This window comes from Oncorhynchus keta, chromosome 32 (genome assembly GCF_023373465.1).
Source record: "Oncorhynchus keta strain PuntledgeMale-10-30-2019 chromosome 32, Oket_V2, whole genome shotgun sequence".
Taxonomy (NCBI): Eukaryota; Metazoa; Chordata; class Actinopteri; order Salmoniformes; family Salmonidae; genus Oncorhynchus; species Oncorhynchus keta.
The window spans coordinates 30,873,571-30,889,772 of NC_068452.1; the positions used below are offsets into that span (position 1 = coordinate 30,873,571).

Sequence of the window (16,202 nt, forward strand, 5' to 3'; positions counted from 1 at the left end):
AGCTATCTTCTGTATATCACCCTAGCTTATAACAACACAATTGATTGACCTAAACGCATTGAGAAGGAAAGAAATTCCACAAATGAACTTTTTAGAAGGCACACCTGTTAATTGAAATGCATTCCAGGAGACTACCTCATGAAGCTGGTTGAGAGAATGCCAAGAGTGTGCAAAGCTGTCATCAAGGCAAAGAGTGGCTATTTTGAAGAAGAATTGTTTAACACTTTTTTGGTTACTACATGATTCCATATGTGTTATTTAATCGTTTTGATGTCTTCACTATTATTCTACAATGTAGAAAAAGAGTAAAACTTTGGACTGGTACAGTATGTCAACATCACACAATGACAAACATGTTTCTTCATAGAAGCCTGAAGGTGGTCTTGTTGGTTTGGCTTGGTGTTTCATTGTTTATGCCTGATTGGATCACAGCCTCAGTAGATTAAAACCGCAAAGCATGAAATTATAGTCAGAGAGAAGCAGAGGGATTTCTTGCTGCAGAGCAGCATGGACAGACCAGTGAGATAAGAGTGGGTAAAGTGCTGAGTATTGGGACTTGGCAAATCTGCTGACATCACAGTGGCATGCTCTTCTGTGTAAGTTACAAAAACTATTCTCCCGATACCTCTTCTTTCCTGATTGTGTGCTAATCATTCACCAAGAGCCATCAAACTCAACTCTGGACCTCGAAGCCAGTGCCATTGTGTTTTTTCATTGTTCCCCTCTAATCAGGGACTGATTTATACCTGGGACACCAGATGATTACAATTAATTATCAGGTAGAACAGAAAACCAGCAGGCTCCGGACCTCGTAGGGTCAGAGTTGAATAGCCGTGACCTTGAGCAACAACTGCTGATGAGGTGAGTTTAGAGAGGGATAGGATGCCCTCTCCTGGACAGAGCCAAACATACAACATGGGTGAGGTGATGTGAGATAACACATAACAGCATTGATTACATACCAACATAACATTGATTACATACCAACATAACATTGATTACATACCAACATAACATTGATTACATACCAACATAACATTGATTACATACCAACATAACATTGATTACATAACAACATAACATTGATTACATAACAACATAACATTGATTACATACCAACATAACATTGATTACATACCAACATAACATTGATTACATACCAACATAACATTGATTACATAACAGCATTGATCAAATAGTTTGAATATCCTTGTTTTTCACCACTCGCCCCTCCCCATGTGGTAGGTGTAGAAAGTTGCATTACATCCTGTGCTAATCTCTAAAGGACTTCCAGCCAGGTAGCGATGTGAAACTACATCCATACTGTAGCACCAGCAGCACCAGTAGTAGTAGCAGCAGTGTCTAGACCAGATGGCTGAGTGGTGATCTGATGGATGAAGTATCTACTGCTCCAGACACCCAGCCTGATGGTCCCGTCCTCCTCTCTCCTCTCTCTCTCTCTCTCTCTCTCTCTCTCTCTCTCTCTCTCTCTCTGAGCCCTGGCCACAGGGATACAGGACCACAGGTACAGTATAGAGCAATGCAACTCATCTGTCCACAAAAACACGGACTACAAGTATAGCTGTGCAAGGCTGGCTAGTATTCACATGTCAGTTAAAGCAACGAAAAGGTTGTAGCAAGGCTTGGTCTATGAAATCCTGCTGACATCAGGCACACACTGCACTCTGATATGTGATCAATGAATATATGAATAGTGTTTCATCGTTGTCTCTGTTCACGCCATGTTCACATCAACTGGGTTTAAAGCAGATCGATATGTATATTCACCATCGCTCCATGGGAGTTGATTATAACGCTTCATTAAAGTGGTACAATTTGAAGTATTTGTAGATGTTTTATATGGCTTATTATATTTTTATTTAAAGACTTAAACGTGTACTTCTTTAATAAATACTTTGTTAATGCCTTTTTTAATATTACAGTAAATATAGGCATAATTAGTTACCTACTTGTTACCTACATGTTAATTAAGAAGTTAACTGTTCAAAATGTTCTAGAATCTCAAGGGTCCTAAATAAGAAGGGACAGGTTTCAATCTTTACAGCAGATCTCCATATCTAATCCTACTGTGTTCCATTTGTCCAGCACGCAGCACCTCAGGCAGCCTTGCCCTTCTATCAGGCACTGGAGGCTGCTGCTCTTTGTTATATATGCCATGGCTTGATGTATAGGGTCTTTTAGCCCCCGGTTTGGCTCAAATCCGAGGGCCCATTTGTACAGATGGGCTTTTACGTGGGCCATTTTAGCAAAGTACCCACCCCATAAAGCCAAAGTGCCTCATTGCTTCATAATTGTGTGATTATGGTCATTTCCTGTGGTCGAGGTGATAGATTATATTTTAGTCCAACAGAGGCTTTTATCATTTTTTATCTTCTCGCTTGACCTTAATCAACCACGGGATGTTTGAACAAAACCCAAAGACAATATTTCAGATAAAAGGTGTGCATGGTGAGATCACACAACTGGTGATGGGGGAGCCTATTGGATTAAAGGACGTATGGCCTAATTAGAAACAAGTGATAAAACATGTAATGACGTTATACAGCTGAGTAATACTAACACGCAGTGGCTCGTTGGCTAATGTAATGTAACCTGTACGAGGCTATGGTGCCACCAAGTGGGGGAACCTTGATATTACAATTTGTAAAGCGGATGGACAAACCATTACATCACATTTACCATCAAAAAACAAGGCTCTGATGCTTTCTGATCCCCATTTTACAAACCAATTAAATCTAAAGATACTGCTAAATGAATACAATATAAATCAAATGTGTTGATGTCATCCAAACTTCACCTAATAAGCATACATGCGTTTCCTCTTCCTGTTCTTCTAAATCACTTATTCATAACTGCCAAAATAAAGGAAACACCAACATAAAGTGTCTTATTAGGGTGCTGGGCCACCACGTGCCACCAGGACAGCTTCAATGCACCATGACATAGAATAGAATCTAAGTGTCTGGAACTCTATTGGAGGGATGCAACATTATTCTTCCACGAGAAATTGCATTATTTGGTGTTTTGTTGATGGTGGTGGAAAACACTGTCTCAGGCACCACTCCAGAATCTCCCATAAGTGTTCAACTGGGTTGAGATCTGGTGACTGAGCCACAGATACACACACACACACACATGCACACGCATACACACACACACACATACACTTTTTCTAGCCATGGTAGCCAAAATTATGGGCAACTGGGCATTTCTATACATGACCATAAGCATAATAGGATGTTTTAATTGCTTAATTAACTGAGGAACAGTTAATTAAGCCAGTTGTATCCTTCATTAACTCAAGTGCATTTCTTTATTTTGGCAGTTACTTGTAGATCACTTACCATAATAAATGGGAGCATATATGCAGTGTTCACGTGCTAGTCAAAACTAGGAAAACGCAGAAATGTTCGACTTGCTAACTGGTTGAATGCGGCACATGTATAACTAGACTGAACAAAAATATGAAGCCAACATGCAATAATTTCAGCGATTTGACTGAGTTACAGTCCATATAAGGAAATCAGTCAATGTAAATAAATTCAGTAGGGCCTAATCTATGGATTTCACATGACTGGGCAGGGGTGCTGCCATGGGCATAGGCCCACCCAGGTCCATCCATTGGGGATCCAGCCCGGTGGAAAACAAAATGGGCTTAGGAGTTGTGCCCCGCCCCCCTTCCACCTGCCACATCTCCCCCAGCTCTCGGTGTCATTGTGATGTCCCATCAAGGGATGTTCTGTCCTTAGGGAGTCCACACACACTACACACACTGCTACAGTATCTCATCTTCCTCTACACTGTAACACCAAAAATACACTACCTTTTGGTTGAAGTAGACAAGTTTATTCATGATAATAATGATGATGATGAGGATGATGATAATATTAATAATTAGTCATAATTATAATAACGTTAATGTCATAATAAATAGAACTCTTAATCTGAAGCACATAAGAGAAGCATACAGAAAGAGAAACACAAAGTTTAGAATACAGAGCCAGAGGAGAGGGGACTTTTAGAGACTTTTACCTTTCAATATATCCATTGAATTTTTTAACATTTTTGAACTTTATTTAACTGGAACATTTACAAAAAGGAGAAAGAGTTATATTTAAAAAATCCTTATAAATAAATGTGTCATTATAGAACAAAATACAAGATTTTGGGAGTCAGAGGGGAGGGGGGATATTATGTACAGTAGGTTCAGGAATACAAAAGGGACGGTAGACTCACACAGTAGAAGGGGAGGGGGTGGTACAGTAGTAACTCTCTCTCAGAGGGATATCCTGCTCATGTCACAGCTCAAGCCATTGTGCTCAGGGCTCAGGAAGATAATGACTGGTACTTGCAGTCTACACAGAGATCAGGAGGGTGGCCTACTGCCTGCCTGCCTGACATCCCACCTGCTGTTTCTTCACACTCACATTTCACCTGAAACTGACTGGGAGTTAGTTAGCCACATACACTATGTGACTCTCACAATCAAATCTACATCTATACACTAAACCTGCTTATGATCATTGCCTTCCTCAACAGGACCCGTTACTTAATGTGATGATGAATATACATGTTATTTCTATAAGGTTGTCTGCAATATAGCTGAGAGAAAGTAGTTGGGGCCCTGCAGGGCCGAAGTAGTTGGGGCCCTGCAGGGCCAGAGTAGTTGGGGCCCTGCAGGGCCAGAGTAGTTGGGGCCCTGCAGGGCCAGAGTAGTTGGGGCCCTGCAGGGTCAGAGTAGTTGGGGCCCTGCAGGGCCAGAGTAGTTGGGGCCCTGCAGGGCCAGAGTAGTTGAGGCCCTGCAGGGCCGGATTAGCTGGGACCCTGCAGGGCTGGATTAGCTGGGACCCTGCAGGGCCGGAGTAGTTGGGGCCCTGCAGGGCCGAAGTAGTTGGGGCCCTGCAGGGCCGAAGTAGTTGGGGCCCTGCAGGGCCAGAGTAGTTGGGGCCCTGCAGGGCCAGAGTAGTTGGGGCCCTGCAGGGCCAGAGTAGTTGGGGCCCTGCAGGGTCAGAGTAGTTGGGGCCCTGCAGGGCCAGAGTAGTTGGGGCCCTGCAGGGCCAGAGTAGTTGAGGCCCTGCAGGGTCAGAGTAGTTGGGGCTCTGCCGGGCCAGAGTAGTTGGGGCTCTGCAGGGCCAGAGTAGTTGGGGCTCTGCAGGGCCAGAGTAGTTGTGAATAACTCTCTGGAGCACGAGTTATCTGTTGGCAATCAGCAAGTTGTTAAGCAGTTCTGTAGCATATTTCTAGGCCAAAACGTGTGTCTGTGATTCTCTGTATTTGAGTGTGTGTTCATGTGTGTTTGTTTAAAGATGCATTATGAAGGTTTCATATAATTTCAGCCAGAAGTTTTTCGGTCCCCGAAGACTGTGCACAATTGTGTACAACGTCATCCATTTTGTCTTGCAAAAAGAATGTGCATGATATGTTTTACGAAATCCAATTCATACAGCATGTTACGAATTTGTAAGTGCTTAAGATCCTGTCCAATCTCTTTAAGTGCAGGGGGAGGGGAAGATCAGTTCACACAATCACCATCACGCTTTCAGTCATATAACACATGATCACATGTTACAGTATATCAGGGGTATAGCTTGTAGGAGGAGGGTGCCCCTTATCTACCCCCTCTACTCCCTGATACCACCACAGCCCATATAATAGATATGTATATATATATATATATATATATTTATATACAGAAAAAGAATACATACTTGTTGGACACCCTAGACATTAAAATACATTCAAGAACTGAACCAACATTCTTGTTTAAACACATGTTTACAGTGACTCTCCTGATATAAAGTAAGGTTGCTTCAACAAATTAAAACGTTTTTTTTCTTCTTTAAAAGTTTTCAGTGCTGCAAATCACACAAATAAATATTCTCAGAATACATTGACAAAACAACATTGTAATTGACATGTTTCAGCCCTCATTCCTTTATTACCATTGGATGGGCACTAGTTCTATAATGTTTATCAAGCGACATAGTCCATATGCCTTAGGCTTGTGTTTTGGTTATGCACCTGCTGATGTATTACAATTAGATTATTCGATTATAATTCAATTGTTACATGGACATTGATGAGTATTTCTCTTCTCTGGAAACGTGCGTCGTTAGTTAAATGCACCCTGGCTTGTTGGTCTGTCTGTTTGAGATACTTTGTCCACTGGTGCAGATAGAGACACAAAGGCTTGGGCTTTGACCCTGGCAGGAGAGGAAAGTCAGGGACTAACACATCAAACTCTCTTTCTCTCGTCCTGAATCAGAGACCTCTGCTGGGGCTTGGAGAGGAAAGAGAGCTTACTCATTTCTCTACTGGCTTACCCACAGACAAGTAGACCAGTGACAGTACTGCCCATGGAGAGTGGACCAGTGGTGCTGCCAGGAGGAAGTGGAGTCATGACGACAGTATCCACAGGGAAGTAGGACCAGTGACAGTACTGCCCATGGAGAGTGGACCAGTGGTGCTGCCAGGAGGAAGTGGAGTCATGACGACAGTATCCACAGGGAAGTAGACCAGTGACAGTACTGCCCATGGAGAGTGGACCAGTAGTGCTGCCAGGAGGAAGTGGAGTCATGACGACAGTATCCACAGGGAAGTAGACCAGTGACAGTACTGCCCATGGAGAGTGGACCAGTGGTGCTGCCAGGAGGAAGTGGAGTCATGACGACAGTATCCACAGGGAAGTAGACCAGTGACAGTACTGCCCATGGAGAGTGGACCAGTGGTGCTGCCAGGAGGAAGTGGAGTCATGACGACAGTATCCACAGGGAAGGAGAGCACAGCAGTGACTACCCATAGGAAGCTGGCCAGTGACACTGCAACAGGAAGTGGAACAGTGGAACAGTGGCACCAGCGCAAGGAAGGAAGCGAACCAGTGAGACCACGAAAAGACCGCACACAGAAAGTGTAACCATAGAGACCTCCAGCTGGAAGTTAACCTTTGACTCCGACCCACAGAAAGTGGACCTGTAATACAATGCTTTTGCCCGGATGATGAACCCTCCTAGCCTGCCACTGTAACTATATATATATATATATATATATATATATATATATATATATATATATATATATATATATCACCTCCTCTTGTCTGTCAGTGACAGGAGTGGTGTGCCAGAGAGAGAAGAGCAGGACTCTCCCTCTCCACCACAGAATCAGCATCGAGGGCCAACTGTTCGTCTTCCTTACCAAAAACATAAAAACATATTTGTACATATATACTGTTTTATACACATTTTTACTTGTAAATCACAAAAGTATAGAAAAATAAAATGTGTTATAATAACAGGATGCTTTCTCTCTTTTTTCTCTCGTTGTCTTTCTCTTCTATCCGGCAAAGGTGGTCCCTGGAAACTGGCTCACTCCGTCTGTAGCGCTTGTGGCTGGTTTTGACACCGCCGCGGCACCACTCCACACGCACGCCTCCCGTCCTTCCTCACCAGCCTCAGTGGAGGGACTCCTTCTCTTCTTCTCCTGTTGTTTTCTTAAAGCTAGTTCTCCTCTTCTCGTTGTTTTCATCTGTGATGTCCATCAATACTGAGCACAGCGTTGCCTTTGTTATTTACTGGAGGTGAATAGGAAGAAGAGCAGGGAGACATGGGTAAGTATGCAGAACATCTCTGATTGACACATATAGACAGACAACCTACTTGTGCATTTCACTACCTATAATCATAAAGTTTGTCGTGTTAAGTTTGCTGTGTTTCCTATTCCAAAAAACCTATTGAATATGATGATTCCATAACAGAAACCAGTCAAATTCTTTGAATATAAACATTGAGAAAATGTATAGAATAAAAAGTATACTAATCTCACAAAAGTTCCCCTCCATCTTTGTTAAAGCACTGCACCCCAGGGAGGGGGAAAGGTACACAATGTCAGGTTAAGAGGGGCTGACGGATTGATGTCAAACCACCCGATTGAGAAGCATGCTTAAATCAACTGAAAGGGAAGCTTTTGAGGGGAAAAAAGAGAGCATTCTTTTTTTCATGCCAGTCTTAAAGTCATACAGCACAAGAGTGAGCTTTAAAGAGCTCAAAGCAAATGTTACTTTACCCCTCAGAACAGAGGGCCATTATCACTCTACTGGAGTTTACAGTGTACAGTGAAGAGAGTCATACTGAGGCCTATAGCAGTAGTGGAGAGAGTCATACTGAGGCCTATAGCAGTAGTGGAGAGAGTCATACTGAGGCCTATAGCAGTAGTGGAGAGAGTCATACTGAGGCCTATAGCAGTAGTGGAGAGGGGGAGAGAGGGAGGAGAGAAAGGGAGGCGAGAGGGGGAGGAGAGAGAGGAGAGGGATGAGAGAGAGGGAGAGAGGGAGGAGAGAGAAAGGTGTCCTGGGACCCTTGTCATGACAGTCTCTCCCTTATTCAGCAGCGCGCCGAGCGGTAGAAGAAAACGAGGCGAGGCTTTCATTTTGACATGGCTTTGTAGTGCTTTTTCACACCTCTGGAGAAGTAACAATTGAACGCGTGGCATGCTAATCTCAGCCCAGAATGACTCTCTGTCTCTCCCTCCCACTCTGTCTCTGTCTCTCCCTCCATCTCCCTCTGTCTCTCCCTCCCCCTCCGTCTCTTCATCCATCTCCCTCTCTCTCCCTCCCCCTCCGTCTCTTCATCCCTCTCCCTCTCTCTCCCTCCCACTCTGTCTCTGTCTCTCCCTCCATCTCCCTCTGTCTCTCCCTCCCCTCTGTCTCTCCCTCCATCTCCCTCTGTCTCTCCCTCCCACTCTGTCTCTGTCTCTGTCTCTCCCTCCATCTCCCTCTGTCTCTCCCTCCCCCTCCGTCTCTTCATCCATCTCCCTCCGTCTCTGTCTCTCCCTCCCCCTCTGTCTCTCCCTCCATCTCCCTCTGTCTCTCCCTCCATCTCCCTCTCCCTCCCCCTCCCCCTCTGTCTCTCCCTCCATCTCCCTCTGTCTCTCCCTCCATCTCCATCTCCCTCTGTCTCTCTCTCCATCTCCCTCTGTCTCTCCCTCTCCCTCCCCCTCTGTCTCTCCCTCCATCTCCCTCTGTCTCTTCATCCATCTCCCTCTGTCTCTCCCTCCCACTCTTTCTCTGTCTCTCCCTCTGTCTCTCTCTCCATCTCCCTGTCTCTCCCTCCATCTCCCTCTGTCTCTCCCTCCATCTCCCTCTGTCTCTCCCTCCCCCTCCCCCTCTGTCTCTCCCTCCATCTCCCTGTCTCTCCCTCCCCCTCCGTCTCTTCATCCATCTCCCTCTCTCTCCCTCCCCCTCCGTCTCTTCATCCCTCTCCCTCTCTCTCCCTCCCACTCTGTCTCTGTCTCTCCCTCCATCTCCCTCTGTCTCTCCCTCCCCCTCTGTCTCTCCCTCCATCTCCCTCTGTCTCTCCCTCCCACTCTGTCTCTGTCTCTCCCTCCATCTCCCTCTGTCTCTCCCTCCCCCTCCGTCTCTTCATCCATCTCCCTCCGTCTCTGTCTCTCCCTCCCCCTCTGTCTCTCCCTCCATCTCCCTCTGTCTCTCCCTCCATCTCCCTCTCCCTCCCCCTCCCCTCCATCTCCCTTTGTCTCTCTCTCAATCTCCCTCTGTCTCTCCCTCCATCTCCATCTCCCTCTGTCTCTCTCTCCATCTCCCTCTGTCTCTCCCTCTCCCTCCCCCTCTGTCTCTCCCTCCATCTCCCTTTGTCTCTCTCCATCTCCCTCTGTCTCTCTCTCTCCCTCTGTCTCTTCATCCATCTCCCTCTGTCTCTCCCTCCCACTCTTTCTCTGTCTCTCCCTCCATCTCCCTCTGTCTCTCCCTCCCCCTCCCCCTCTGCCTCTCCCTCCATCTCCCTCTGTCTCTCCATCCATGGAGCAGCCTGCCTCATCTTCAGTCCTACGGAGGTCTCACTAGGGACTCTCTATACTAAAATATCCCCATCACTGTATCACTATATAGCAGAGCAGAGAGGGAACACAATAGCACCTGCGCTACATATAGTGCTTCCTCACTGACAGGCAGACCAGCATTGGAGCAGCTGCAGTGACAAATATATTAATCACTCATGGACAAGTCAATTCAGGGGAGGGTTGAGTCAGTGCTGTAGCAAGTGGCCACTGTCACTGAGGAAGTGCAATGCATTGCACTGTACCTAAATTGAACAGCTACTTATCTATACAATGCTGGTTTAAATCTGTAGAAATATTGGGTTTCATTTAGCGTGAACAGGAATGGTAGAAGATTTCATTTTACTGTGCCTGATCAGGATTACAATCAACAAGCTGGCAACAGATGAAACATAAGAGCTCCAATGACAAACAAAATGCTCTCAGAACTGCTTTATTCTGACACTCAAAACAATCAGAGGTTGCTTAGATATGTCACATATACTAACAACTAAGTCATTGATGAAAGAAGACAAAGGAAATGTAATATACTGTACCAATAAATCAAAAGCCAATTACTTACACCTTTCAGACCATATAGACTTTTTTTAGAAAGGACATACTGTACAATTCATAGAACAAGTTCAGCTGAATTGAAAAGACACAGATAAAACCACTATAATATACCACTGTAATATATGTGTATATACATGTATATATTTTACAGGAAGTGAAACTGTTTTGCTTGTTTCCCTTTTTTTCTACAAATCTTTTGAATGGACAAAGACATTAAACAGTCAGCTTATCAAGGCTTACTGACTAGAATAGTAAATACATCATAATGAATTAACAAACTGTGTGTTCAATTGACACAAATAAACATGTTTAACTGTGAGCAGACTGTATATGCCTGGGCTTGTGGTTTAACACCTTCATTGAGTGTTTTTAATAATGTAGCTAGCTACGAAAAACAAATGTAGATGGGATAGAGGATATTATAAAACTGGAAAACCTTTCAGCCTCTACACTATAGATACACATTTTTAATATTTAGCAAAATATAATAAGACACAATATATATTAGCTATTTATATGTTATATGAAGCCTTGATAATTTGACATTTTAACAGTGTAACAATGAATACATTGATTATAAAGGGTTGTACGGAGTTATAAAGAGTTGTATGGACATATTACAACTTTAACTGACAACACTCAAACCCATCCAAGTAAAAACATGACATCACTGCAATGTCCTCATGAATAAAACAGACCCCGAGTAACCCTGAAAGTAGAGGATGTCAATGAAAAGGTGTGTTCTAGGCTGACTTTCTTTTTTAACTGTGAAATGTAGCTGCTGGTAGACTGAGATCTGCACATTGCTATGGTGAAGATGTAGTGTAGGAATGGCCTGTAAGTGAAGCTAGCGATACAGTGATTGATAGTGGCTGATTAGCCTGCTCTAATTTGTGGTGGTGAGGCATGGCGGCTAACACCCCTCCTGGGCATTGATGTTCCTCTCATAGGAGCTAGCATCTTATCAGGCGGGTTCACGTGCAGACAGGAAATGAGTGTGTGCTTAAAGTGGAAGATTCTGTTTTACTGTATCAAGGTTATCAATGAGTTAGGACTTATGAAGTGATTTATTGAGGCAAAGAGTTGTCATGGAGAGAGATTTCAGGATGTCTAGACTAGAGGAAAGAAGTTGGCAAACCTCAAAAACACACAGCCAGTGAAAAACATGAATTACTATTCGTCACACTATGGCCTCCAGTGTATTTGCTAAACGATAGCTTCAGAAGAGCAGCCTTCATTAAGATGTCTGCTCTCAGTCTCTGACACTGTGGCTTTCCTACTCAACTCATTTATGACTTATCTGCACCCAAACTGAACAGGGGGATTCAAATAGTCTATTTCCTTTCAAGCGGATCAACTGGTACTATAGTAATTACTAAGTTTCTCTCTCCAATTAAGTTCAGTGTAGAAGTAGCCGTCTGCTAAATAGGATTTTGAAACAACAGCTGTAATGACGGGCATCATTAGGAATTGGTAGGCAGTGAGAGGGAGAATTCAAAGCCATGAGGTTCTCTTTGACCAAGGCAGAGGGGAGTATTTTCCTTGCCGCTCAGTGTATGCGTGTGGAGCTGTCTCTTTTATAATATATATATTTTGTGTGGAGCTGTCTCTTTTATAATATATATATTTTGTGTGGAGCTGTCTCTTTTATAATATATATATTTTGTGTGGAGCTGTCTGAAGCCCATGTGTTCAAACAGCAGACTTCCACTGCTTAAAACGTAGACGCTAATTGAGTTGAAGAAACAGTGGAACTTGGCTTCACTGAGCCGTTGTTCTTGGGGGATTCTCTGTGTAAGTTCAACTGGCGCTCAGAGCAGCACTCAGTTTTATACTGGCGCAATGAAAGTGGATGGGGAGGAAAGTCATTTAAAATGGGTTGTGTCAACCCTACTATCCACACACACACACACACACACACACACACACACACACACACACACACACACACACACACACACACACACACACACACACACACACACACACACACACACACACACACACACACACACACACAGAGTAATTTAATCAAAAACACCTACAAATACATTAATAACAATGTCTGAAGCTTTTTTGAATAATATAAAAGCCCCCATGGTAGGACCCCCATGGTAGGACCCCCATGGTAGGACCCCCATGGTAGGACCCTAAATATTGATATATAAAAGGAAGAACAATGTTTTATGCTTTTCTTTGATCAAGTGATGATATGTTATTTTGGTATACAACATTAATCTATATCATGTTCAACATGTTGACTAATCATAACTGCTCATATATGATGTCTTTATAAACATGTCACATCTACAAAATGATCCAAATACACAAATAAAGTCTAACAAACAGATAACACTTAAGAGAATACATACGTAAATTATATTATTATACGAATAGTTGAGTAATTATAGATTTCCATACTTGTATTCGGATCTATATATCATGTCTCTTGGCTTGATCTACTTACAAAATAGTTTATTTGAAATGTTCCCATTTTCTCAAGAGTTCATATGGGGTAACTACTGAGTTGAAGACGTGTACTCGAGTACATTAACATGGTATGACAACACGCAGGTGTTATAATACATAAATGGAAGGAGTTTGGAACCACAAAGACTCTTCCTAGAGCTGTATGGAACAAGGTATTTTCTCCTGAAAGTGGAATATGATGCAATCATGTTCACAGTCCATTTCTCTCCTCATAATGGAAATTATATAATCTCTCACTGTACCTGCTCTAGTAATTCAGCTCTTCCAGAGAGATTTAGGCAAAATAAACCAATAAGTCAATGCTCTGTCATTGTAAAGTGGGGGAACCCACTGGTAGTGTTTGGTGGGTATGCTTGACTTATGCTAGTCATTTTGGGTGCTGGTACTGTTTATATTTAGGTGCAGGAGCTCAAGCAGTAGAAAATCTGAGGTGCAGGTGCACAGCTCTGGTAAGCTTCTGCCCAAGTCAAACGCTGACTTTGTCAAGAAAATCTTCAATAAACAGACAAGCATTCTACTGATAAAATTAGTTGTCAGATCAAATCACTTGTAGTGGTTTATCCTGAGGTACAGAATGCTTTGTGCAATACTGAAAAGTGAATAGTTATCAGGAATTGCACTACAGTACTTCATAGATGAGTCGATAGCGTAGCATACTAAAAATAATGATTACCCACCTCTAAACGTCACATACAGTGCCTTCGGGAAGCATTCAGACAACTTGACTTTTTGCTACAGCTTTATTCTAAAACTGATTAAATATGTTTTTTTCTTCAGCAATCTACACTATACCCCATAATGACAAAGTGAAAAGAGGTTTTTTATTTAAAATAAAAAACAGAAATACCTTATTTAGAAGTATTCAGACCCTTTGCTATGAGACTCTAAATTGAGCTCAGGTGCATCCTGTTTCCATTGAACATCCTTGAGATGTATTTACAACTTGGAGTCCACCTGTGGTATTTTCAATTAATTGAACATGATTTGGAAAGCCATACACCTGTCTATATAAGGTCCCACAGCATGGCAGAGTAAAAACCAAGCGATGAGGTCAAAATAATTGTCTGTAGAGCCAGGATTGTGTCGAGGCACAGATCTGGGGAAGGGTACCAAAACATGTCTGCAGCATTGAAGGTCCCCAAGAACACAGTGGCCTCCACCATTCTTAAATGAAAGACGTTTGGAACCACCAAGACTCTTCCTAGATCTGGCCGCCCGGCCAAAATGAGCAATCGGGGGAAAACCAAGGTGAGGTGAGCAAGAACCCGATGGTCACTCTGACAGAGCTCTAGAGTTCCTCTGTGGAGATGGGAGAATCTCCCAGAACGACAACCATCTCTGCAGCACTCCACCAATCAGGCCTTTGTGGTAGTGACCAGATGGAAGCCACTCCTCAGTAAAAGGCACATGACAGTCCGCTTGGAGTTTGCCAAAAGGCACCTGAAGACTCTCAGACCATGAGAAACAAAATTCTCTGGTCTGATGAAATCAAGATTGAACTTTTTGGCCTGAATGCCAAGCATCACATCTGGAGGAAACCTGGCACCATCCCTATGGTGAAGCATGGTGGTGGCAGCATCAGGCTGTGGGGATGTTTTTCAGCGACAGGGACCTGGGAGACTAGTCAGGATCGAGGCAAATATGAACAGAGCAAAGTACAGAGAGATCCTTGATGAAAACCTGCTCCAGAGCGTTCAGGACCGCAGACTGGGGCGAAGGTTCACCTTCCAACAGGACAACAACCCTAAGCACACAGCCAAGATAACCCAGAAGTGGCTTCGGGACAAGTCTCTGAATCTCCTTGAGTGGCCCAACCAGAGACCGGACCTGAACCCGATCGAACATCTCTGGAGAGATCTGAAAATAGCTGAGCAGTAACGCTCCACATCCAACCTGACAGAGCTTGAGAGGATCTGCAGAGAGGAATGGGAGAAACTCCCCAAATACAGGTGTGCCAAGCTTGCAGCGTCATAATCAAGAAGACTCGAGGCTGTAATTGCTACCAAAGGTGCTTCAACAAAGTACTTTGTAAAGGGTCTGAATACTTATGTAAATGTGATATTTCTGTTTTATTTTACATAGATTTTCAAGAAATAAGAAAAAAAATGTTTTTGCTTTGTCATTATGGGGTACTGTGTGTTGACTGATGAGGGGGGGAAACAATTTAATACATTTTAGAATAAGGCTGTGACGTAACAAAATGTGGAAAAAGTCAAGGGGTCTGAATATTTTCTGAATGCACTGTACACTTCAGTTAATTATACGTGAACATGCAAATCAGTGTGGAAAGAATGTGAAATCAACAAAGACATTGAATCCTTCACAATCCTAAGTCCTTTAGCCTAGAGTGCCACCACGTTAGCGAGAGTTAGCCCAGTCTCAACCCCAGGTGAACTCTGACCCCTCACTGTGGTGCAATGGCCCTCACTCTGCATGCTGTCACACCACATCACTGTTAGGACTCAAGTGCATTAGGACACTCCAACAATACAGAGCAATCATACAGTTGACAGTGGCGTCTTGTGAAAGAAGAATTAGCAGGGCATGTGCATCATCTTTGTTATTATTATCATTATGTATTTCTAATGCTAATTGGAATACAATATTTTGTTTCCTGCTTGAATTTCATTGAATTCCAATTGAAGAATAGGCTAAATAACAGTGTATCTAATGCCCCACTAGATTGTCATCCATCTGACGGTCACTGCAGAAACACACCCCTCTGATCATGCATCATGCGTACTACAGTAGGCACACATTGGATATGGTGACACAGCACCCATCTACAGCAGTCACATGTGCAGAACATAACTTCTCCGAAATCAATCCAAAGCACAAAATGAATACAAAACAAATCATAGGAGCAGACCAATGATGACATCAACAAGGTTGTAGAAATCGTCTGTAGCGGGAGGGCGGGTGTCAGGGGGAGGGGTCAGCATTGGTAACCTGGAAGCTTTTAGTTTGATTTAGCGCTCCACGAAGGATGAGGTGTTTGCTTGTTTGTTAATTGGTTTGATTTTTGTTTGTTGGGGGGTAATGTCTCTGTCTTTCTCTCTTTTCTTTCTGTTAGTAGGGAGTGAAGCGACTGTACCCTCCTCTGTATAGGCTAGCCTGCAACATCAAAGATGAAAAAGGACCAATCAGTATTAAGGTGGTGACAGCTTGGTGGTTGAGTTCTGTTTTTTTCCACAAATTTCCTTCCTTTATTGGTTTTGTTAAAACGTCTGTGTCTGAAGGGCATGGGATTAAATAACATTTAATTGAGCTGGTTTAATCAAAGTAATAAT

The 16,202-nt window shown here is 43.3% G+C and overlaps 1 protein-coding gene and 1 long non-coding RNA gene across 8 annotated transcripts in view; one reads left to right on the forward strand and one right to left on the reverse strand.

Annotated features, from left to right (window-relative positions):
* The window catches only part of LOC118365613 (uncharacterized), a 42,956-nt gene extending 36,529 nt beyond the window's left edge, over positions 1–6,427 (forward strand). Inside the window, exon 3 of the long non-coding RNA XR_008088727.1 lies at positions 6,287–6,427. This is a non-coding gene — a long non-coding RNA (uncharacterized LOC118365613). The remainder of the gene's footprint in view (positions 1–6,286) is intronic.
* LOC118371835 (RNA binding protein fox-1 homolog 3-like) overlaps positions 6,149–16,202 on the reverse strand; it is a 498,524-nt gene continuing 488,470 nt past the window's right edge. For 6 of the 7 annotated variants that reach the window (XM_052491350.1, XM_052491345.1, XM_052491346.1 and 3 more), the window contains one exon: positions 10,285–16,026. In XM_052491350.1, coding sequence (XP_052347310.1) covers positions 15,982–16,026 — 45 coding nt within the window. In that variant the 3' untranslated portion in view covers positions 10,285–15,981. Of the gene's footprint in view, positions 7,592–10,284; positions 16,027–16,202 lie in introns of those variants that run through there. The other variant, XM_052491349.1, reaches the window with a different exon arrangement.